Raw genomic sequence first — 25,332 nt, 5'->3', positions numbered from 1 at the left:
ACGAACAGACCTCACATATATAAACACACAGAGTTGGCTTTCCTCCTATTGGACAGGTAAACTAACATTACTGCAAAGCAAGAGAAACATTTTAGTTGGCTTGCCAACTAACGCCAACCAACGTTATCCATTGATTAGTTGTAACGTTGTGGCTTGCCACATTAGCCTACGACATATGAACAATGGTAACTAACATGATACAAAGAATACGATGAATATGATGCCGTCCATTGTATCGGACTCTGTTATGGTTCCCTTATTAGTTCGAGCATGCGCACAAGCACACGCTTGGGAAGCTGTGTGGTGGCACTGAAAATGTAAAGTTTGACTTAAAAATGTTTATCCAGATAAAACGGTCTGTTCAATATAACATGGGATTACCTTGACAATTGTTTCTTTAGCTCATGTTATTGAAAAATGCTGTTCAGATTATCAGATTTGTTGTGTCTTAAAGGGACCATGTGTTGTCAACAGGGGCTGTTAGTGGTGAGATTTCAGATTGCAGCTTGCATGTAGATTTTACCATTTTTCTGTGCTTTTGTATTATGTAATAAATTTAAAACTTATTGAATTTTTCCACCTTTTGAACCAAACTGCTAAATATTATGTCAGCGTCTGTTTCTTTTTGCCAGTAAGAGCTCTTTTGAGGTCATTTCAGGGGGAATGTATTGTTTTTCATTCTGATTACAGCACATAGTTTCTACCAACAATCTGAACAGCATCAGCTCACTTGCCCAAAGAAAGTAATAAAAAAAGGAATCACCCAAAGTGTGACAGATCATTGATTACAGTGTGAGCTACAGGGCCTTTGGAGTCACTTTAAAGGGGTCAAATAACAATAACTCGCAGGGGAAATCTGCATTCTCAGTTACATACTGATTTAAACAGATAAAGATTTGTGGGGCATCAGAACTGTGTGGGCACATTTTTAGAAAATACCTGAAATATTATCTAACAAAAATTTAATAATATACAAATCAGGTCTGCAAACTCGTGGATTCGCACTCATGGTCAAAGCAGAGTAAACAGGTTGATGTGAGGACTCATCTTCATCTGAACCAGAGAAACCAACAGTAAGCAAGAGGTTGACAGACAGATAAGAAAACTTAAAATACTCATACTGACAGACTAAATGGGCACCTTTATGTCTTTGTGGTTTTCTGCTGTGGTTTGTCTTGGGGCAAAGACTCAAATTATCAGCAGCGTCTGCTGTGTCTAAAAACAAAACACCATCTATGACACACTGAGAGGATTCAAAAATAATTCAGACATCAGTCCTGCTGGGCAGCACGTCTCAACTGCCACTTTCAACATCAGGGAGAGTTACACAAAGCAACTCCTCTTATTATTATTATTATTTAAGTGATTCACATAATTGCAAATCATAAGTATAGTAGTATAAGTATAACTTTCATAAATTAAAGCGTAAATATGCGCTTATAAAATGTGTAAATGCTTAAGAAATAGGTTATCCCATACAGTCTTGTTGGGTTCATCACATCATGTTATAGAAAAGAAAAATCTAAATTAAAGTCAAATAAACCTTTGTCCTTTCTTTGTTTTATGACGACGACTGCATATGTCACACTGTTTGGGTCATCTGCAGCATTGTCTTCAGAGACTGAAACAAAAAAAGAAAACATTTGTGTAAAAAATTTAAAGTACATTTAGATTATTAAATGCAGAAGCAGAAGGTTGGCAGGTAGACATAAGTACACGTGCATAAATGTAGACTATAAATGTTCTTTTAGGTTTAAAAATAACAACTCTTTGATCTAGATAAAACAACTAGCTCATTTTTTGCAGTTTACTATAAAAGTTTTTGTCTGTAAAGATTCTCAGTCATCTAGGTCAGAGGTCACTAATAGGCGGACCACAGTCCGGATCCGGACCCAGCTGCCGTCCTCTCCTACAGCCAATTAATTATTGAGAATTACTACTTCGTGACGGAGCGTTTCTATTTTAACCCGCATAGCTTTTCTAGCATTTACTGTACAGGTTTGGCGGCCCAGGAAACTCACTGACTATTTGCATGTGCTCTAATCGTCTCATGATCCTGCTCAGCAAATCAAATCTGTGCATTCCGATAAGCATTGCGAGTCGAGTCTGACAGATTGACCAGACATTTTGGAAACACACAAAGAAAGAGAAAAGAGATTTCACATGGCTTTTAACCAAGAATGTACAGATTCTTACATTTACATTCCTCCCACGGGCAGTTCAAAAACAGAATATCTCGAGTATCTCTAATCCTAGCTGGCAGGACAAACCAGAGCTCATGTTTCTCACTGAACAAGAGAAAGTAGGAGTGGTAGCTCAACAAGAGGGAATGAAAGAGAAGAGGAGGCATTACAGCCGTTCATTTGTTAAGATGTGTTGAGTGTTTATTATAAAAAAAATGTTAAAAATTAGGGACTTTATTTTGGTTTCCTAAAATTCTGAATATATTAGTTATTATGAGTAGTTATTATTTACTATCCCTCCAGTTTGATGTGAAAACTGACAGTAAATATTATTGAAATATTATTTGAATTGACAGTATGTTGTTGACTAAAAACATATGTTGATACTACTATATGTTATGGTACTGAATGATAACGCAAGTTAGTCATTATTATGCTCCAGAGCTTTGCTTTGGGAAATTTTCTCTAACTGGACCTCTTTGAATTCTAATTGAATACCCCTGATCTAGGTCATCGTTATCCAAGAATTATTATCAGGGGCAATATTGTCAAAAAGCCAACACCGGTCGTTCTGGTCGTTTGAGTCATCTGAGGCCAAGTCTTAACAACTGACGTTACAACAGCCAGGAGCACCAACGAACCAAGTGGTATCCATCATCTTGACAATGACCCTTCAGAGGTTAAATAGCTGGGATTCCCTGACAGCCAGTCAGAAGTGAAGAAGCCTTCTGGATGGTTAAGTTTCTATATATCAAAATGACTTGAATCACAGCACACACAGTCTCACCTATTTGATCGTCTTTGCCGGAGTTTGATGCTGCTGTTGCCATCTTTGAGGAAAAGCAGAGCACCACTGATGGATAGAAACGCAAGCACACTGACATCAGAGACACAAAAACATTATACATATACATTCTCAAACAATTACCTGCTCTCTTTGGACACAGCGGACATGATTCACACAAATGTGACTTTGCTGTTCTTTGTCATTCAATTTCTAACTATGTAAACTGTTACATGAATATCAAACCCAATGTGTGATAAGATGCACTCCTTCATAAACTTGACGGCTATAGTTGCCTTCTCTTCTAAGTGTTTTTAAGGAAGTTATTAACATGCAGCAGATTAGATGATGTTGCTTTTCTTTACCTCTGTGTTTCCTAATATAAAGGAATCCCACCACCAGCAGCCCCAGAGACAGACTTAAAGTGGTGACAACTACCCACAGCAGGATGAGGACGTTAGGGGCAGCAGTGGCTTTGGGGAGGGTCTCTTCAGGAGGGGATGGAGAGATGATAGAAATTGTTTTTGTTGTTAGATTACAAATTCCACACATGAACTTTAATTTTAAATAGAATTTTAAACCTGTAAAACATAAATACAAATATAAAATGCAACAGTAAACTTTCACTGAACTTTCACCTTTCATGAAACTAGACACTGTTGAGATTTCTATCAAACTCCAGACAATAGGACCTTTCATAGGAACGGTGACATCACCATGACTAGTCTGCTCCCGTCCTGGCCATTCAACTAGCACAATATCATCTTTAGCTTTGTAACACTATCTGTCAAGCAGCGATTGTCAGCACAATATAATTGTGAAAATATTTTTTTAGATATGGACCACATAAACTTTAAAAATTGCCTAAGCAGCAGCCCCAAATATCACTACCAATGGGGGGCTGGAGACAATCCCAGCTGACATTGGGTGAAAGGCGGGGTACAAACAACCAGTTACACTCACACCCAAGGACAATTTAGGGTCACCAATTAATAAATAAAATAATAATTAATGAAGTATGCATGTCTGTGGACAGTGGGAGGAATCCAGAGCACCTGGATGAGAACCCATGCAGACCCGGGGAGAACATGCAAACTCCACACAGAGAGGCCGGGGCAACCGTGGTTTGAACCCACGACGTTCTTGCTGTGAGGCGACAGTGCTGTCCACCGGGCCACTGTGCCAAATTTTTTTATTTATTTTTTACCTTTTAAATCCCAAATGCATGTTGAATACTAATGATACATTAGCTTGAACTAATCAAATTTAACTTCAAATTTGAGATCAGCTTAATTTATGAAAATTTTAGGCATAGATGTATTTAATGGGTAAAGATCAACCTCCTATGTTGATTCTGAGAGAATGATGTGACTGTTAAAAAGAAATAATTTGTAGGATTTTCTCTTTGTTGCTCACCACTTTGAGTGTGATTCTGAGCTTGTGTCTCCAGCCGAATGAATTCAAGCATCACTGAATAAACAGAGGAGCAAAGCTATCAGTCATGTTTGCTTTGATGTTCAGACACATAAAAGTAAAAAGAGAAACCAGAGACTCAGTACTCACTCAGTCTGAAGCAGAGAGATGTAGCCTCCATGGTGTCTTGCTGCTGACTGAGCATCAGACTGAACTACAGCAGGTGAAAACTTCCTCTTCCTGTTCAGTTTATTTCTGAACTTGACGCAAAAGCCGGGGCCACACTCACTGTGGCTTCAACATACAGCAGTGGTTTCTCATCTTGAATTATCAACACCCACTTAGGAGGGTAACCATCACTGATAGCCTTTTTTAACTTTAACCTTTACATAGCACGCAGTAAGGGTGTCCTTTTTATTCTTCTTTTTTTTGCACAGTCTTTGCACATCACTGCCCGTTGATTTGACAGACTGACAAGGGGGAGCTGGAGACAAAAGGTTGAGAAAAGTCAGTTCCCTCCAACAGATCTTTACCCAAGCTCCCAATATGTACCTGTGTTTGCAGATAGAGGTGTATGGGACCGGCAGATTGTGATGTGTGGCCACTATTCCTAGGAAATATATCTGTCTTGGATGGCTCCTACGTTCAATGCTAGAGTTCTGTTTTAATGCAGAAAGTAGCAATTTACCTTTTCATCTTTTCATTAACTGTAATCATCATTGTTAATCACATATCAAACAGAAAGCTAGATTTTTTAGGATATTATGTGTGTTGATAGAGAAGAAAAAAATTTCATCTCCCTTATTTTCAAAAACTCTTGGACAATATTCCATAAAATACAGAGGACCAGTAATTTAGAATATTATTCCCATCTCTATCAAACCTTTTCCATCATTGTCAGTATTTAAGTCAAACTTGAAAAAATACTGATGTCGTGTGTGTTTTGTGTATGTTTTATTTAACTGTTTATCATTGCTGTCATTATATTTTTCTAGAATTGTTTTGTATGATATTAACTGAAAATCCAGAGGGGAGGTTTTACCAGAAACCCTCGGGGGTTTCTTCCCTCTCCTGCATAATCCTTACATTGTATTTCTATATATTTTTATATGTATTTTGTGCTACAAATAAAAAATAAAAAATACAAAATAATAATAATAAAAAAACAAAAATATGGTCATCTGGCTGTCTACAATGCAGTGGTTATACAAGTATTTTAAATGTTTACTTAGTTACAAGTAGTACTCCAATGTTAAGTATATGCCATGAGAAAATCCATCATCTGTGCAAGCTTTATCAATTCTGTTCATGTTACGGCCACAACAAAACTCAAACTCTAGTGTGACCAGCGATATGTCAAAGGACACCATACCTGAGGATTGGTTATAGGCAAATTATATTTACAAAGTATCACAGGTAAAATAACTTGTAGTACACAGGCAGAATGTGATATTATATTCCATTCTATACTATTACATTACTACAGTATAATACAAACCTAAAGCATTAATGTGCCAGCAGCATTTAATGTTGTAACTGAAGGTGAAGCTAAATTTAACAGTTTGATTTACTGTTGGCTTTTTCATTCACACAAAGTAACTTGCACCTACAGCTTCCATATACATGCAGAGTATAACTGTTGCTGGAGTTAAGTATGAAGTATTAAACATTGTGTAGCTCTCAGAAAGGAAATCTACATCCCGCAGGGCGTTCAGTAGTCCACAAATATTAACTCGTTTCACACATACAAAGCTTCTTGGAGATATAATTTTTTACGTCCCTGTGTCTCCTATTATCTCTCTCAAACACTCACTTTATAGAAAGGCCTGATGGATGTAACACAAATTTCTAAAGGGTCCTGTTCTGCCTCCTGCAGTAAGACAGCGAGCCTAACAAGATGCTGAGACAACTAAGAAACGTTGCCTGGCAACAAGCTCAAAGTTCAGCAAAGACACTCAACATGAAACAGTGATGCCCTTTATTGTATTTTTAGCACATAGGCGCACTTTGGAGGGCACTTTACTTCACAGAAAGGGGCTTACAAGAGGCTGTTTTTCAATGTATTTTTCTAACATGGGGGGACCTCCTGTGTCCAACACAGACATGAAACTAGCCTATTTATGGAAACCAGACAGGATCACAATGCTTTGTTTAGATCCTGCATATTAATTTACACATTGACCACATGTTATTCATAGTAGGCTAGTTTGTAAACCTATACACTTATTTGCCTTGTATTTTACATTTTATATAAAAGAGAAGATAAAAGAGATCTACTGAATTAACAAGTTGCAGTTGGTAAACCAGAGTGAAACATCAATTATATTAACAGGGCGGTGTTTATACAGGCATAGCTGCTGATTGGCTAACACCTGTGACACACGCCCTCCAAACAGGAGAACACATACCTTGAAGCCCATGAAGCCCGATGTTCAGCGTTGCATATGTCCCAGAAAACAAGTCGTCCCACCCGGAAACCGTAGCAAAGTGGTCCAAAACGTTTTGAGACGGGAACGCGTCTTTGACTTTCTCTCAGGCTGCCCGGCCAGAACAGGTTTACACCAACTTTACCTGGATTAATAATTAACAGCAGTCCCTTGAACAGACAGCAGGTACGTCGGATTTTCCTTGTTCAACACGTCTAACATCTATTTAAATGCACATAATAACAGATTGTTTGCTTTTGTGTTTTTTTGTTTTTACTGAAGCCTATTTCTTATCTTACCATTTTAAAATTAATCAGCTTTAGATTTTTTAGTCATTTGAACAGGACGCCTGCTAGTTTGAGAGCAACCTGTCGAGTATTGAGAGTCTTTATCATCTTACATGAAATATTACTGGCATGGACTTTGTGCAATGGAGAGGGTTTTATGAAACGATTCTATCAGCATCAAAAAACTTTAATTTACTAAGAGAGTTTTGTGAAAAAGCGCAGTTTTCTGATGTTCTGTCTGTGTTTGTGTGACAAAAGTGAAAGTAAAAGTCACGTCATGTTATTTATGTAAGGTCTCAGTGAAGGTCAGTGAAGTCTGTAGGGCTTTGTTTAAATTCAAACCCAGAAAAGAATATGATTAAATATGTAGCCTTTAACCTATTATAAATATGTAACTATGTAACGGTACGTTTTACTGATCAAAGTTTTTAATTTGAACTAGTGTTTCTGCAGAATAAGCAGTGTGGTCAAATATAAACTCAATCCTGAGCAGACTTCAAATTAAAAGAAAACAGTTTTTTGTTAAATGTAATAATTTGAATTGGGGATTGAGTGATAAAATTGACAAGATCAGGATTTTAATCATATTTTATCTCAACACAACTTCAGAGAGTCTTTTCCACAAGATAATGTTTCCATGGTTTCTGTCCATTTTCCAAACTGCAGGATGTTTTACCAGATGGCTGGACTGTCTCTTCAATGTTCGCTCAGAACCATACTTTTTTTCATTGTCCATCTTCTATCACACTTTTGTACAGGTAAACTCTCACACAAATATAATCGTATAAGAGTATTACTGTTTTGGTTCACAGCTTGATTCTGCTGCCCTCAGGAGTGGCACCCCCAAAAACAAACCAAAAAAACAATTTTTGCAGGTTTAAAGACTGTTAACTGTTTTGAAAAATTGGTATTTTTAGTTTTTCTCTGAAAAAACCCCCAAAAACATTTAATATAGCCAGAAACACATGTGTGGAAGCATCATTTATGTTTTAAACATTTAAAAGAGTTGCATGCAGATGTTTAAGTAACAGAAAACTTTAGTTAATCCTGGTGCCTAATATGTTCAGTCTGCGGTCACGCCGATCAGAAACCAATGTGTTTATTTCAGTTATTCCATGTTCTTATGTATGTGTTGTGCATATTTTTCATTACACTGCATTAAAATAACACAGGTAGCCTACATTTTGGCAATATGGTAGCACATAGTTTGTGTTTATTAGGTTTCATAATTGGAGAAGAAGACGCATGCACCATACTTTGCACACAGTGAGCAACAGCGAGGATAAAGGCACATAACATAACAAAAAATAACTAAAATGAATAAATAGTTTGTAAAACAATTAGCACAGCAGGAACTGTTCACCTGTGGATGTATCAATGTCATGTTTTAGAAAGGTGTGAGTCTGACTGGCTGTCAGACTGTAGGACTACAACCTCAGGGTCAAGTTACAAATATGATACAGTACTTTTTGCTGCTTGCAATGAAAAATGTTAAATAACTGAAAATGCTTTAAGAAAGGTTTATTTTCACAATAAGAAAACATGCAATGCAATGTAAACATAGAAGAAACAAATGTGCACTGTCCAAAAAAGTAACTTAAGCTTTCAGAACAAGCTGCTGATTACTGTATTATATTTTTATATATTGAACAGTCACCTGCCAGCTGAATTTTCTGTTTCCTTTTATATAAATAAAGACATTTCCACCATAAATTGCTACAGAATATTTCTCCAGAAGTCAGGAAATTAAGAGTTTAATGCTCAAAAACATGTCAGTGAGGCCCCCCAGACTCCCCTCTATTATATAGATATTTTAGCGTTGAATATTACTTCAAATAGTGTGAAAATACTTTTTCTCATCTTGTTCTCAGAAACAGAGAATTTATGCATCATCACATCTGGTGAGTCAAGTGTATCGTCACCCCTTAATTATGTCCCCTTGGATCCTTTTCTATAAGGAGATAACTTTTGTTGTGAATAGATACTATGTTGATTAGTGGTTGTAATTAATACATTTGCTAAGTGACATATTAACGTCCACTGCTCACTTTTAAGGTCTGACATAACGTTACCATTCATAGTAATATTATAATAATGACAGTTCAGTTAAAGCAGTAATACGTTTAGCTACTTACTCATTCAGTCGGCCCTCTATTGTCTGCCACATTTTTTTTCGCTGTTTTAATACTACGGCCTTGTTTCTTTTATTTTTTTAAATGATATGTGCATTTTTTCATCGTAAACCTTCTTTATTCGCTGTTACTCACTGTGTGTGTAAAGTATGCTGCACAAGTCTTTTCAGCATTTCAGCATCAATGAATCTGTGATCGACTGTGTGGTCTCTTGAAGAAAGCTGTTGAAGCACATTTATCTGAATTACTTACACCTGGCTTGACATAGTCGCTCCTCCTGAGCCTGGTTTGGCCTTCGTGAAACAGATAAAGCCCAGATGCTCTGAACACACTAGGTCAAGCCTAGCTTTTTCTGTTATCCTGGATTTCTAAATTCTGCTTTTGTGAAACAGCCCTTAGGGCCCTGTTTCAGAAAGCAGGCGTAACAAACTCTGAGATTATTCCTGAGCTCTAAATTGATTGAGCCTGAGATGGGAAACTCTGAGTTTGCTGAAGTTTGACCTCCTCCCAAGGCTCAACATTATTGGCAAAGTATGTATATGCAATGCAAATATGTGTTTAGGCTGTAATTATGCTTCTCCTGGCTGCACATCAGTGTGAGCCCAGCAACAGTGTGAACACACTATTTACTTGTAAAATAGTGTAAAATATAAAATTCACATCACAAAATCAAAATAATCAGAATATGATTTTTTTGTATATGGTTCAGCCGCACTTTATAAAGCTGAACTAATTTAACTAGTTCTTACTAAAAGAACTTATAACTAGCCTATATTTGGTTTCCTTCCAGGTCACTCCCAGTTAATTGGTTCTCCTCAGCCAATAGTGGCAAAAGTTGGCGATGACGTCATCTTGCCATGTCATTTGCAGCCTGCAGTGGATGTTGCTGCCAAGACTTTTGAGTGGACAAGACCAGATCTGAACCCCAGATTTGTTTATGTGTGGCGTGCTGGTCAGGACGTTGTAAATGTAAAAAATCCTTCCTTTAAAGGAAGAACAACTCTGTTCACTGATGAACTGAAGCACGGAAACATTTCACTGAAACTCTCCAAAGTGAAACCTTCTGATGAGGGGAGATACAAATGTTACATTCCAGATATGAACACAGACGCCTCCGTTGAGCTTGTTGTTGGTGAGTAGATACATGATGTATGTGTAGTGCAGTTTGGTGTGTAGTCTGTGCAGCGTATCCAGTGAATAACTGAAGTAGGATCAAAACAGCTTTCAGCCATTCATGTTGGGACATGAAGAGTTCACAGCTATCAAACACCAGTTTAACGGTTACATGTTTTTTAGAACAGCTGAACTGAACATGTTCTGGGAGGAAATATTTTCCATGTTACTTAAGGTAGTTTATATAAGTATGATACATAGAGTCATATAAATTAAACAGAATGTGATGTGACTTACTTTATGATGTGATGTTAGCTGACCCTTCATTAAACCCTGCACCCCGATGTTACTGTTGCTTCTTTAGATCACACCATATATATACGATTTCCAAGACAGGCAGCAGATTGACTTTTTAAAATTAATGTGTGAAACAACTGGTCCTTAATTTTTTTCTTTAATTTACATAAAAGCTGAAAAAAACTTTTGGCTGCTTACATTAAAGCAAAAATTACACTTTGTAATCAATGTATTCATTAATGTATTGGTTAATTTAATAGAGATTTTTTTAATCTGTAGTCCCTGGTCAGGTCTCACAGTTCTTCTCTTGTGTTTTTGGTTTTTGAAAGACAATAAAAAAGACATGAGCCTCCAAAATCTTGACACAAAGTGACTCTCACTACAACCCCATTCACAGCGGTGCATTAAGCTAAATGCAAACATCAGAATGTAACAAGATGAATGAGGTTCATCTTCATAATGTCAATACTAACATGCTGAAGTTTAGCAGGTTTACATTTTACCTTGTTGTAGTTTAATGTGTTAACAGTTGCTAATTTGGACCAAACACAAAGTGCAGCTGAGGCTGGAATCTCATTAGTTTAGCAAATATTTACAAGTATTGGACAAAATGAAAATGTGTAGATTTACATTTATACATCTCTTTTAATTATTAATGCAGTCTTTGTAAAACTGACCTGTATTTTAATTGTTCCTCTTGTTCAACATCAGGGGCCGTCTCCTCACCTGTCATCAGTTTAGCAGGGATTGACAGACACAAAGGGGGAGTGGTGTTACAGTGTGAGTCTGCAGGCTGGTATCCAGAGCCTGAGGTGTTTTGGCTGGACGGTGAGGGAAACCTCCTCTCTGCTGGACCTACAGAGACAGTCAGAGGTCCTGATGACCTCTATACTGTCAGCAGCAGAGTGACTGTGGAGAAGAGACACAGCAACAGCTTCACCTGTAGAGTCCAACAGAAGACATCAACCAGAACAGAGACACTCACATCCAGGTTCCAGGTAGAAATGATTGATGATGTGATCAATGTTTTAGTTTCAAATAGCTGAAGTCTAGTGTTCTATAAACACCATGTTATTTTGTGTTTTATAATTTCAGATGATTTCTTTGAGGTCCAGTCCAGTTTGTCCCCCATCATAATTGGATTGGCTGTTTGTTTGGCTGCTTGCATCATGATAATTTTGTTACTTATCTTTTCTATGTGGAAATGGAGACAGAACAGAATCAGTGAGTTGCAAATTAATTACAGATTAATGGGACATAGTAATGTGATTAATTGTGTAAATTTAATATGATATAAATTGTCAGTATTTTTTTTAAATATGTGGTGTTTTTTCTACTTTTATTTGCAATAAGTGAAATTGTCAGGTGTCTTATTTTTGTAGCCCATTAACACCTGATTTTGGACTCAATTGTCTCATATGCTGTGATGCAAGGACATGACTTTAATTCTACTGCCTGTATTTTCACACAGAGAGCAAGAGAAGCCACAGGGATGAAATGGATAAAGGAGAACAGAAGGAGCGCTTTAAAAGTATCAAACCTGAAGGTCAGCTCCACATTGAAGCAGAAAGAGAGCAGCTCATGACAAATGAAACAGTGACAATGAAGAGTTTGAAGAACAAAAAAGGGGAAAGGGAGACAAAACATGTAAGTAAAGAAACAGGACATAACATTCAAAGCAAAGTCAATGGAGATTAAACAAGGATGTGACCTGTAAATCTGACCCATGTGAATCATGCAGATCTTTAATTAGAAAAAGAAGAGGGGGGTTCAGGAGCTGGCGGAGTGAAATGGAAAGGATTTGAGGTCATTTATATAGGCTGACGTGTAAAATATAATATATAAAGTATCAACAAGGATGTTTCCCCACCTGCGCAGTGTGTACCACAGTCACTCTCGCTTATGTTTGCTTGTTATAGGCTATGTCTAAAGTTTGCTTTGACTTTGTTGTCGATTGATCACTCCTGTAGTCTACACACTTTGCACTTTCCTTATGTTAAAGGTTTTGGCACGTTATAAAAAAGATTCTTGTGAATGGTTGTGACAGGATTTATATAAGGCCTTTTCATACGGCAACCATGGCAACGGTTTCTGTGTAACTGGCAAAATCCCGTGAAACTGCCGCGGTCGTTCTCGTCTCACGCACACACCTGCCCGCTGCAAGAGTTGAAATGTCAAACTTTTTTCTACATTTTATCAATACACAAAACAACCTTTGTGTTGTGGAGTGTGGGGACAGGGTGGACCCAAACGCAACTCTGGGGATTAACAGGTTTTATTTGGGGAAAGATGGGGTTGAGGGTGAGGTGGATCCCGGGTGTGGGGGGGTCTCAGTATATTTTCCTGCTTTTTTGCCCTTTGCCAATCACATACCTGATTAAAACAACGCAACAGTTAACGAGGTAGAGAGGTAAGAAACAAATGCAATACTGTTCAAATTTATAATATATATATATATAAAATAAATATGGCTAAAATCATGTCTGGATTGTTGTCCCTGTTTCTGTCTCTCCTCTCTCTCAGTTTAAGGAGCAGCAGCTGCAGGAGGAGAGCAGAGGAGGGAAGAAGCTGAGAAAAGAGTTCAGACACTGAAAGATGAGCTGGAGACCAAGAGGAATGAGGTTCATCTTTAGTTTAATAATATAATACATTGATTATAGTATGAAGTCACATTTTTATGTCACAGTAGTTTATGTAGGTCAAGTACAAAATAAAGTCTTATTTGTTTTTTTTTGTCACAGATGTTAATTTATAGTGTAAAGTTTTAAATGTTTGTAAAAAGAACATTTGTCTCATTTCCTCTCTTTAAAACTTCTCGCTGTCCTTCCAGGTTGAAACCAAACAAGCTGAGCTGCAGCAGCTCCAAGAAGAGAAGCAGAGGAAGGAGAACGACTGCAGACTGTGAAGGAAGAGCTGGAGAACAAGAACAAAGAGGTTCATGTCTTTATCTTAATCTTTCTGTATTTACTGTGTCACAGCCCAGACTCAGTGAGCCACACAAAGAGGGAGAATACACACCATCAGAAACTTAAGTTCTTTGTAAGTTAGTGGTGGTTGTTGTGTTGAGTGGATGTTCGGTGTTGTGAAGGCAACAAAGAGAGAATGAGGAGTCAGCCTAACTACTAAATGGCCCCTTTCATCAGTGAGCAGGAGGAGCAGTGACAGCCAGCCAGAGGCTCAACACTCATCACTTCTGCTGTTTCTCAGTCACTAAATGATAATTAATAAAGTACACAATATTTACTTTATTCACTGGTACACAAATCCCGTACTTGACTAAAAGTAGAGCTATCCTTGATAAATATTACTCCATTAAAAGTAGAAGTCTTCAATTTAAATTTCTACTTGAGTCAAACTACAAAGTACCTGCTTTAAAAAGTAAAAGTACCGTTAGTATAGTTTTGTTTGTCAGGTGTTGCTGAGATGACAAACTGACTTGTTTGAACACAGTAGGCAAACTTTCCTGTTTATTAAACAATTTGCATACGTCAGGTTTCCCTTTAAAATAACTCAAGTTACTCAGTTATATGTGTGGATATATTCTGATTTTAAGTAAAAGTACAACACTGTAAAAAATACTCTGTTCCGAGTAAAAGTCCTGCATTGAAAATGTTACTAAAGTAAAAGTATGTAAGTATAATCAGGAAAATGCACTTCAAGTATTAAAAGTAAAAGTACTCATTACTCAATGTCTCGTGACTGTTGTACTAATATTACATTATTATTACTCATGCAGTAATTGTGTGAGTAAGTAGTGTAACTGTCCCATTAGTTTGTAAAACTACTCACATGATTTAATGTGAACTCATGTGTTTCTTTGTGTCCTTCACCTCCATCCCAGCTGGAGATAATTCAAACCAGCCGAATCAGCAGTGTATTTCTGGGTAAGTGGTTAGAATATATTAAGATAACACAACAACACAAAGTAAGTACATTATTGTAATATGTCCATATTTAGATTGTGAATGAGACCAAATGCAGAAACAGACTGAGCAGCATGAGCAACTTTAACAAAGCAGCAGAGATAATCTGAATATATAATGAGGGAAAACCACATTACTACCAGTGTTGGCAAGTTACTTCCAAAATGTAATACATTATAGATTACTAGTTACTGTCATTTGAGAGTAATTAGTTATATTACAGTATTACTGTCTCTGAATTGTAAAGCTTTGCACTACTTTTGATGTGCTGCATAGGTGGATTCTAGTGATGTGCAGATCACAGTTATATCTGTCGGGGGGGAACAGGATGAATCGTCTCCCCATTAAGAAAGACACTGTGTGCATTTATGCACGAGGTACAGCAGCATAACGTAATTAATAATTTTAATCTCCCGACGCTCCGACAGGATCGATCAGGATGAACTGACAGCAGCCTCTCTAATCATGGAAGTAATTCGTTAAAGCACAAACACATATAGAAATCTATTTACGCACGATCCATCAGGGGAGCTAACGTCTTGTTAAGAGGAGTCGAGCTCACCCTGCCTACAATCTCCACCGCTGGATTACAGCAACAGGAAGTAATGTTGCTCTTTTACTCATGGATTTGTTTTTTGCTGCCGAAATGTTTCTCAGTGTTGGTGAATTATTAAAAAACACCCATTACTTTCGGTTAAAATGTGTTGTAACGCACGTTACTGAGATGGTAACGGGTATAATATTATTGATTCTCTTTTAGTAATGAGTTATATTACTGTGTTACAGCAATAAGTAATACATTGCTGTAACTGCGTTACTTTTATAACTGTGTTACTCACTTGAAACAAAACTATCCAGGAAACTTTGCCAATGAAATGCAAAATTTCTTCTACATGAGAGCTGAGATTTCTCACTTGTTATTCAGCAAAAGTCATGATGCTTCTTTTTTGAAAGATGGGTGATTGTATAATATGTTCAGTCATCTGTCTTAATAAGATCCGGGGTCAAAGTAAGGAAGAACAGAGGGAAGCTGAGTTGGAGACACTGAAGACAAAGCTGGAGACCCTGGAAATGGAATTAAACACTAAAATCAAAAAGGTTTGTATTTGTATCTTTTCTTCAACAGATTTGGTTTCAGCCACCTACTGGTTTGTTTTCAGTTTAGCTTCTCTGTCTGGGTCAGGAACAGGTCGAAGAGGGTTTGAGACTGGAATGATTTTTATCCTTTTTAAGAGGGCTGTGATTTCCAGTTAGAAACAAAATGACTCTGGGGCTGTATAAACAGTGGAGGACACAAACAGGTGGCTTCATTCAAATGAGTCTCTGCTGCCAGTTTGGCGTCGCTGTTAAAACAGCAGTGATTATGGAGAAATGCTTTAATCCGTTTAGATTACACGCTGTCCAACCAGTAGATGCATTTTGTAACGAAATCAGTAAATCAGTCTGTGCTAAAGATTATTAGCAGTGACTCACAGTGTGTCCACCAGACTGCCAAAAAGCAACCACAGCCTCGTCTGCACAGGCTCTCAGGCTGGTCAGGTGTGATTCAGTATTCAGTTCATACAGATGCTGGATTACTGGGGCTTCTTATTCCTGTGCACCAGGGCGTCCTTTCAAATTTTCATTTATGCATTTATGTAGAAATTTACATTTTCAATATTATTTTTATTTTACCCCCACATTATATATGGAGGCCAGCTGCTACCAGAACAGCAGGAGTGCTTTTCACCCAGTCTGTGCACCGAGGGAGTCACTTACTTCAGAAACTTTCCAATTAGACGCACAAATAAAACCATGATATAGGCTTGATAGTTTTTCTGTTACTGTTGACATGTTGCAGTACATATACATATATATTGTGTCCTCTTCTCGTTCCTCCCAGTTTGAAGACAAACAAGCTGAAGTCCAGCAGCTCCAGGATGAGATTCAGAGGAAGGAGACCATCCTGCAGACGGAGAACAGAAAGGTTCATTATTCTACTGAACAAAAAGTATCAGAGTATCCAAATATTTATAGAGATATTTGGTATCAGTGTCGATGCTCAGACATTCAGCAACACTCATCATCATCATTGTTGAACATTCAGACCTTAAACCTGAAGGTGCTCTGTGGAGTTTTCTGGTGAATAAACAGAAGTTATATTTACATTCAGTGTTACTCACCAAAACACATCGTGTGTGTTTGAAGTCTAAATTTAATTTCAATCAAGTGTTTTAAATCCAAAATTGTTTACATCCATGTTTACTACAGCAGTCTTCTTCTTCTTCTTCTTCCTGCCTTTGCTGGTGTGTTTCTGCATATCTTGGCGTTTTACAGCCACCAGTAGATCAGTGAATAGCATGAAAAGACTGGCAGGAACATGTATCTGTTACCCACATACATGTGATCATGTGCATCCTCGTGCTCAAGATCAACAAAACTAGAACTCATTCATAGACAAAAAGCTTCAAAGGACTACTAGAAGTTTAAAACTTCAGAGAACCTTTAAGGTCAAATATTTGAAATGGTTTAGATAATAAACCATTTAAATATGTTAATAAAAGAACATGGCTCCTTTAATCTCTTTTTCTTCCCAGCTGAAAAGAAGCAGAGTTGCTCCAGTTCAGCCTTCCTTCCCTCTGGTAAGTGGTCATGTAGAAATAAAATGAATACACTCAAAGGTTTCCTCATACAGAAATAAGAGTAAACTCCACAAGACAAACTTACATGGACAAAGGTGTGCAGCATTTAACGAAACTGCATTTTGGTCACAAATCTTCATCTTTATTGAGTTGAAGTATTTTTTTAAGCTGCCTGAGGGAAGTAAAGTCTTTGTTGAGCTTTTAAAATGATTGTGTTCAATGTTAGTTGTCAAGTTTCAGGTTGTTGCTAATGTGTGTTCCTACGAATTTAAAAGTGTCAGTTTGGGTTGGTGTTCACTAATCAGAAACGTCTCTCATCTTGTCTCCAATATCTAATGTTTCCTCTCAGTTTAAGTGGACAATCGTTACCAGGCAGAAGTTCCAGGATGAGCAGCAGAGGAGGGAGGAAGCAGAGAGCAGAGTTCAGACCCTGGAGGAGGAGGTTAGTATTGTCGCCACAAAAGATTTATTTCAAGCCACCTTCTTTCTTGTTTTCAGTTCACCTTCAAATTTGTCACTTCCAAAAATAGAACATGATGATCTTCAAATAAAAAATAAAAATTCACTACATCACCTTTAATATTGTGTTCACAACTTGTTTCTGCTGCCTCTCAGTGGCTAAAGGTGCAAAAGAACTGTGAATTTGCTCCATCTCTAAAACTAGAAACCTGCTGCTTTTCATTAACATGAACAGTTAAAAATGCTGCATACGTCAGACCATGGAGTATCTTTCTGTCATGTTTTATTGTTTATAACTCACATACATTAATAAGAGAAAATTTCTCTCATCTTCTGTCTTTATCTTCTCTCTCCTCTTAGGTGGACAGACTGAAAGCTGGAGTCCAGGAGCTCAAACAGGAGAAGCAGAGGAGTGAGAACGAGCTGAAAAATGAGCTGGAGACCAGGACAAACAAGGTTCATCTTTCATTGATAGATTTGTTTCCAAAAACTTATTTGTTTGTTTTTAGTTTTAAATCTCACAGTTTCTGTTTTATTTTATCTGGTCAGAGGGAAGAGAACAGAAAAGGTGTGCTTAAATACTTTGTGTGCTAAAATCAGATGTGTTTGAGGCGAAGTCTTTGTTCCTGAACCGAGTTATTAAACTTAAAATAATTGTAATTATGAATAAACAAGTTTTAATTGTTGAATTAATTCAACATTCAATTCATATGCACAATTTTATTTGTCCCTTTATGTTGTCATGGTACTCCCCTCCCTTGTCTCCGCACATTATTAGAATATCCAGCAAGTCGTTGGGGTCACGTAGGATCAGGTTTGGTGATTGGCAGAATATTGTCAAATAAGTTGAGATCCCAACGCTCTTGCTATCAGGTCTCAAAGAAGAAAACTGGAGCCTTTCTTCCTTTATTAACAACAGTGAGTGAGAAAAGGGAAGTGCAACATCCTTCCATCTGCAAAACACAGAGCTTAACAAAGATATAAGCAATATATTGAATAATGATTAAAGGAAAGATATTTGGTATTAAACATGATATGATGATTGAAAATCAGGATATCTCATTGATATTGAAGATTAATCAATTTAATTGATATTCCGATTGTGAAATACATAATATGGTTAAAGTAAGAAGAATTAGGGTAACGGTTAAATAACTGTGCAAATGGTCACATAATTTAGGTGAAGACATCAAGACTATGAGTCATTGGGGGAGAAGGGTCAGCAGGGGGAAATGAAATGGCCAAATAAGGACATCTCTGGCTGAATTTAAGGATGAACAAGCTATAGACAGGAAAAGGGTGGTGGCTGATTCGACAAAGAAACTCAGCTACGGAGTAGGATATATAAAGAGGAGTCAGAGAGAGATCGGGGTTATTCCTCGGCAGACCTCAGAGGCATCGGACTCGGAGCAAGACCATCACTGCACCGGACCAAGAGCCCAAGACAAGAGACGGGGATTTGAGCAGGAAAGAACTAGAGAACACTTCAGAGATTCTTCAGGGGACTCCAAGAGATCGAGCTACAGAGGGTAACCACAACATCCAAACCAACTGAAGAATCATTGGACTCTGAAGATTTTCTCTCACTCAACTGCAACGAAGACTGAAGACTTTTGAAGACAATTTGAGGGCTTTGGACAAAGCCTCAGGTTTCCACCAGGGTCACCAGCCCAGCAGAAGAGGGAAAGAACTCCTTGGCCAGGACACCTCCTTCCCCTTCCTTTCTCTCCAAAAAGAGCTCAGCTATCACAATCAGGTTTTGAATTTTAGAGATTTTATCAGTTTATTTAGGTTTTAATCAGTTTTAAGTTGTATGCTTGCCCTTGCTTAATTTTGCAATACAATATATAATGACTGCATTTAAAGTACCAGTAGTAGACATTGAATTTATTTCTTCACAAAGGCAGTAATTAATTAGGTAAAGTGTGTTTAACATCTTTAAGGTTCTTATAGGTTGCTTTAGCCAACGACATATTTTCCTGGCCACTAAACACAATCCTAGCAACTATACCAAGCGAACTGATCAATGAGAAGAGAGCTGTCGTTAACGGGCGTGGCTGGGGTTGTATTTGGCTCTAGGGCTATTCAGTCAGGTGCCATTTCAGAGTAAGCAGTGTAGGCGTTCGGAAGAAGACAGTTAGAAGCTAGGCGAATCTTTTCGACACCAGCTTAAACTGTCCTCAGTTATACCTAATAGGGTAATACCCATAGGCCTAGAGGATCGGACCCTTTACGACGGAGAGCTGGTCCAGTACCTCCTGAACAGGGGTAACTCGGGATCTAACAATATCAGAGATATTGTAGAAATTTTTAATATCAAAATGTATTTATTGTCATTAATAAATGCGTGGCACCACCGTGGAATCAGACCAATAACCAAATATGAAATCAGTCTAAAGAATTTGTTCACCTATAAACTGTCAATAATCAATTATTATCATTCAATGATAGGTGAGTTTGAAGAGTGAGTCCATACACTGGCCGTCACAACCAACTGATGTCACAATATTCAATAACTACAAACAACACTTCTTACATTTATATTTATTCATTTATCTGACACTTTAATCCAAAGCGACTTACAATTGCTATACATGTCAGAGGTCGCACGCCTCTGAAGCAACAAGGGGTTAAGTGTCTTGCTCAGGGACACAATGGTGGATGGGTCACAGTGGGGGATTGAACCCAGGTCTCTCACACAAAAGTCATATGCCTTATCCATTACGCCATCACCGACTATCAAAATAGTCGTTACTTGCAGCCCTTATTTGTGGTGCCATGTATTTTTTGTAGTTTGTTACAGAGTGAAACCATATTAAACCAAACTATGTACCTAAAAAATGAGCAGAATCGATGCATTAATGTCTTAATATTGGGTTTTATTTAGATGTAACGGACAGTGGAGGTTCTGCAATCTCTCTGTTGATGCCTGTAGTTAGTGTATATAGTAAATACATAATATATAAACACATCATAAATTTAATCAGAGGTGAAATAATTATTCAGATCCTTTACCTAAGTCAAAGTACCACACTGTGAATATACTACAATAAAAGTACAAAACGTACTCAGTTACATACCATTACAGTAGTGTTTAACTGGGTTAAATATGTTCTTATTTATTTGCATAATGAAGGCTCTGGAATTTGACAGACTCAGTCTCAAAACGCAAGATAATTACAGAGTTTACTATTTCAACAGGGAAACACAAGACAGCAACAGTTTAAACAGTTAGGGCCCGTGTCCACCAAAGTGTTTTTTGCCAGCTGAAAACACCCAGCAGGAAGCGCTAGCGGACGTTTTGAGGCGTAGCGTTTTTTTCCGACTGTTATGGTACAGCGTTTCCGAGGAAGGAAGTGATGTTGCAAGTAGTTCTACCTGTCTTTACTGGATGTAAAAAATGTTTCATTTTCACAAATTGAATAAACGTTTCACAAATCTGAAACTTAAATCAAACGCACCTAATGTGGCCTACATGCTACCTGAGGGGGGCGCACCAGCAGCGTTACCAGGGTGACCTGCAGGATTACAAGCGCAGTCAATAGTGGCTCTACTTTTATGTCCGACTCACTATTTCACACCTAGGTGTGAAACGGGCTTTGACGCCTCTTTTACTGTCCTTTGTTTGAAAATAACTCCAATTCGGGGTTTTGGAAATTCAGCAGGCCGGGGTCAGGCCTGTAGGGTGGCAAGAGGCCGGAGGCCCAACAAAGTCGTGAGTTACATTTTCGCTCTGTCAGAATTGAGAGCTGCCAACTCTCTCACATTGAGCGTGAGACTCACGCAATTGACACTTTTCACACTCCCTCACGCCATACATCAATTTTCTCACGCATTGGAAAAATGTATGTAACCTATAACTGATAGCACGATTATACTCCACCCAGCTGATGCGACACCGACGGACGCTGGGACAGGAATCAAGCAAACCTGCTCTCTCTCGTTTGTGATCGACTTACGTAGCTGGTCGAGTTTTTCAATATAAAAATGTATAATCTGAAGTACAGCCTTGCTCTGTTGTTAATGTGAGCAGCACAGAGCTGCTGAAGTTGACGTGTGTGGATTTGTGTTTTCAGTTAGTTTTGTTTTGCACAGGTCTCATCTATAGCCTACAGTCCCAAACGGGTTCTGTGTCTGTCTGATTAAAGGCCGGGGAGATTTTGAAAAATATTGTGAATTGTTATTAAATGATGACGTTATTCTCATAGAAATCTTTCTGGAGATGCCAGATTGGACAGATATGTGGTATAGATGCAAAAAGTGTTGAATGTTCAACACTTTTTGCATCTATACCACATATCTCCAGTCCAGGAGTTTCTAACTGACTTAAAATGAATTAATTTATCCTTGAGGTGAAAAGGTGCCACACAAAGAGGAACTTCCCCAAACAAAGACACAACCAAGAGGGAAGACAAAATCATGAAAGAAAAAGAAATACAGAATTCTTGGAAGCCATGCATACACCTACTGAACTATATTCTGGTATATTTTACGTTTTAAATAGTTACCTGCTGCCTGAGTTTTGTGATTCCGTTGCCATAGCCAAGATAAAATCATTCCCTCCATAAATCGGTGCAGAAATGTATCAACAGAATGCAGGAAATTAAGTGTTTAATGCAAAATATTAACGTATTACAGAACTAACTTATAATATTCCTTATATTCTCTAGAATTAAGAAATACAGAAAAATAAAGAAATCCAGTCTCTGGTTTTGACACATAGGCCTAGTATTCTGTAAAAGTGTTTCCATCTCTCATTTAGTGCAGTAACTCTTTTCTGACTAAGGCAACGACCTCAAGCGAGCATAAAAACTTTGTGAAATTAAATATGTTTTTTCAAATGTTTCCTTCAACCTTTTCTAGTGTGATATTTCAAAAGGTGCATATTAAAACCTTGATGGAAACACAGCTCGTGTGTGTGTGTTAGCTGGAGAACAAGTAACAGTCAGCAGCACACAGAGTAAATAATGTTGAATCCTCATCATGTGTTTTCACTGACAGAAACCCTTTAACCAGCTGAGATGAAGAAAAACACTGAAACAGACTTTTCTTAACTCACATACTTTAATAAGAGGAAAGTTCTCTCATCTTCTGTCTTTATCTTCTCTCTCCTCTTAGGTGGAACGTCTGACAGCTGAAGTCCAGAAGCTCAAACAGGAGAAGCAGAGGAGTGAGGACGACAATAAGAAGCTGCAGAAGGAGCTGGATACCAGGACAAAAGAGGTTCATCTTTCATTGATATTGATTTGTTTCCACAAACCTATTTGCTTGTTTTTAGTTTTAAATCTCACAGTTGCTGTTTTATTTTATCTGGTCAGAGGGAAGAGAACAGAAAATGTGTGCTTAAATACTCAATAATTGTAATAATTAATAAACAAGTTTTAATTGTTGAATTAATTCAACATTCAATTAATTTGCACTATTTGATTTGTCACTTTATGTCATCATGGTACTCCTCTCCCTTGTCTCTGTGCGTTATGAGAATATCCAGCAAGTCGTGAGTCACATTTTCACTACGTCAGAACTTATTCTGTAAAAGTGTTTCCATCTCTCATTTAGTGCAGTAACTCTTCTGACAACAACCACCTCAAGCGAGCGTAAAATTTTTTTTGTGAAATTAAAGAAATCTTTATTTTTTATTTTGCTGTGTCCGTCAACATTTTCTAATGTGATACTTCAGAAGGCGTGTAAAAAACTTTGAAACACAGCTCGTGTGTGTGTTAGCTGGAGAACAAGCAACAGTCAGCAGCACACAAAGTAAATAATCAGGGCCCGTATTTATCAAACTTCTCAAAGTGCCATTTTAGTCTTAAGTGCTCAGAATTCACGAAATTTACTCCTACTTTCAAACTGAAGAATTAAAGCAAGTATGAAATTTCTTAAAGCTGAGAGTCACTCTAACTCTCCCGGTTATTTAAGACGGCTCCAGAGGTCTCTCAGGTGGTTAGGAGCTGCCAGTAGGGCTTGTGATGGCGCTGTGGAGACATGCGCAAATCTTTCAGGAGAGGAAGAATGTTTCTGAATTATTTGACGATGCACAGTTAATTAGACGGGTCAGACAGCGCAGGCATCATCTTTGTCAGCAAGTTGGTGAGGAACGTCATCTCACCACTGACTTTACAATATGTTTTCAGCTAAACTGACACTTCGCTTCTTTAAAAGTAAATAGTGTTGAAAACTTAGTGTCACTTTTGGAGTGTTTGTTTTTCCTCAGAGCTCTGACTTGATTTATGTTTATCATCATGAAGCTCTGCAGTAGCTCTGAGTAACTGGAGATATGAATTGAGTAGACAGGTATTTATTTTCCAGATTATTCCCCTACAAACGCACACAAATATTTCATACAACTGACATGACAAACTTTTTATAACAGAATCAACTCTGGACAGGTAGTTGTGATATGTCGATATGAAGGGCAGCCCTGCTAGTAGTCTGTTGTTTTCTTTTTTTAAACACCAACATGTTTCTTAATCATGAAGAGAGCGTAAAAACTTTCTTTGTGAAATTAAAATACGTTTTTTCAAGTTTTGCCTTTTCCATCAACCTTTTTTAATGTGATATTTCAAAAACCTTGATGGAAACACAGCTTGTGTGTGTGTGTTAGCTGGAGAACAAGCAACAGTCAGCAGCACACAGAGTAAATAATGTTGAATCCTCATCGTGTGTTTTCAGTGACAGAAACCCTTTAACCAGCTGAGATGAAGAAAAACACTGAGACAGACTTTTCTTAACTCACATACTTTAATAAGAGAAAAGTTCTCTCATCTTCTGTCTTTATCTTCTCTCTCCTCAGGTTGAGAAGCTCAAACAGGAGAAGCAGAGGAGTGAGGACGACAAGAAGCTGCTGCAGTATCAGCTGGATACCAGGACAAAAGAGGTTCATCTTTCATTGATATTGATTTGTTTCCACAAACATATTTTGTTTGTTTTTAGTTTTAAATCTCACAGTTACTGTTTTATTTGATCTGGTCAGAGGGAAGAGAACAGAAAAGGTGTGTTTAAATACTCAATAATTGTTATAATTAATAAACAAATTTTAATTGTTGAATTAATTTAACATTCAGTTAATTTGCACAATTTTATTTGTCACTTTATGTCATCATGGTACTCCCCTCCCTTGTCTCTGTGTGTTATGAGAATATCCAGCAAGTCGTGAGTCACATTTTCACTACGTCAGAACTTATTCTGTAAAAGTGTTTCCATCTCTCATTTAGTGCAGTAACTCTTTTTTTGACTAAGGCAACAACCACCTCAAGCGAGCAAAAAAAATTTTGCTGTGTCCATCAACCTTTTCTAATGTGATACTTTACAATGCAGATATAAAAACCTTGATGGAAACACAGCTCGTGTGTGTGTGTTAGCTGGAGAACAAGTAACAGTCAGCAGCACACAGAGTAAATAATGTTGAATCCTCATCATGTGTTTTCAGTGACAGAAACCCTTTAACCAGCTGATATGAAGAAAAACACTGAGACAGACTTTTCTTAACTCACATACTTTAATAAGAGGAAAGTTCTCTCATCTTCTGTCTTTATCTTCTCTCTCCTCAGGTTGAGAAGCTCCAACAGGAGAAGCAGAGGAGTGAGGACAATAAGAAGAAGCTGCAGTATCAGCTGGATACCAGGACAAAAGAGGTTCATTATTCATTGATATTGATTTGTTTCCACAAACCTATTTGTTTGTTTTTAGTTTTA

General features: G+C 37.6%; 1 protein-coding gene and 1 pseudogene across 3 annotated transcripts in view; both read left to right on the top strand.

The window, feature by feature from the left end:
• LOC119912524 (trichohyalin-like) overlaps nt 1-25,332 on the top strand; it is a 729,783-nt gene that overhangs the window by 554,490 nt on the left and 149,961 nt on the right. For all 3 annotated transcript variants that reach the window (XM_038731751.1, XM_038731752.1, XM_038731753.1), the window contains exons 11-15: nt 16,441-16,524; nt 17,135-17,179; nt 17,529-17,621; nt 17,999-18,094; nt 22,757-22,861. In XM_038731751.1, coding sequence (XP_038587679.1) covers nt 16,441-16,524; nt 17,135-17,179; nt 17,529-17,621; nt 17,999-18,094; nt 22,757-22,861 — 423 coding nt within the window. The remainder of the gene's footprint in view (nt 1-16,440; nt 16,525-17,134; nt 17,180-17,528; nt 17,622-17,998; nt 18,095-22,756; nt 22,862-25,332) is intronic.
• LOC119912537 overlaps nt 1-25,332 on the top strand; it is a 452,474-nt pseudogene that overhangs the window by 404,582 nt on the left and 22,560 nt on the right.

Source organism: Micropterus salmoides, unplaced genomic scaffold (assembly GCF_014851395.1).
Source record: "Micropterus salmoides isolate LMB-PRFRI ecotype aquatic unplaced genomic scaffold, ASM1485139v1 Ms_hic_scaffold_2, whole genome shotgun sequence".
NCBI lineage: Eukaryota > Metazoa > Chordata > Actinopteri > Centrarchiformes > Centrarchidae > Micropterus > Micropterus salmoides.
The sequence above is the reverse complement of the archived record's forward strand: the minus strand, read 5'-3'. Positions and strand labels throughout refer to the sequence as shown.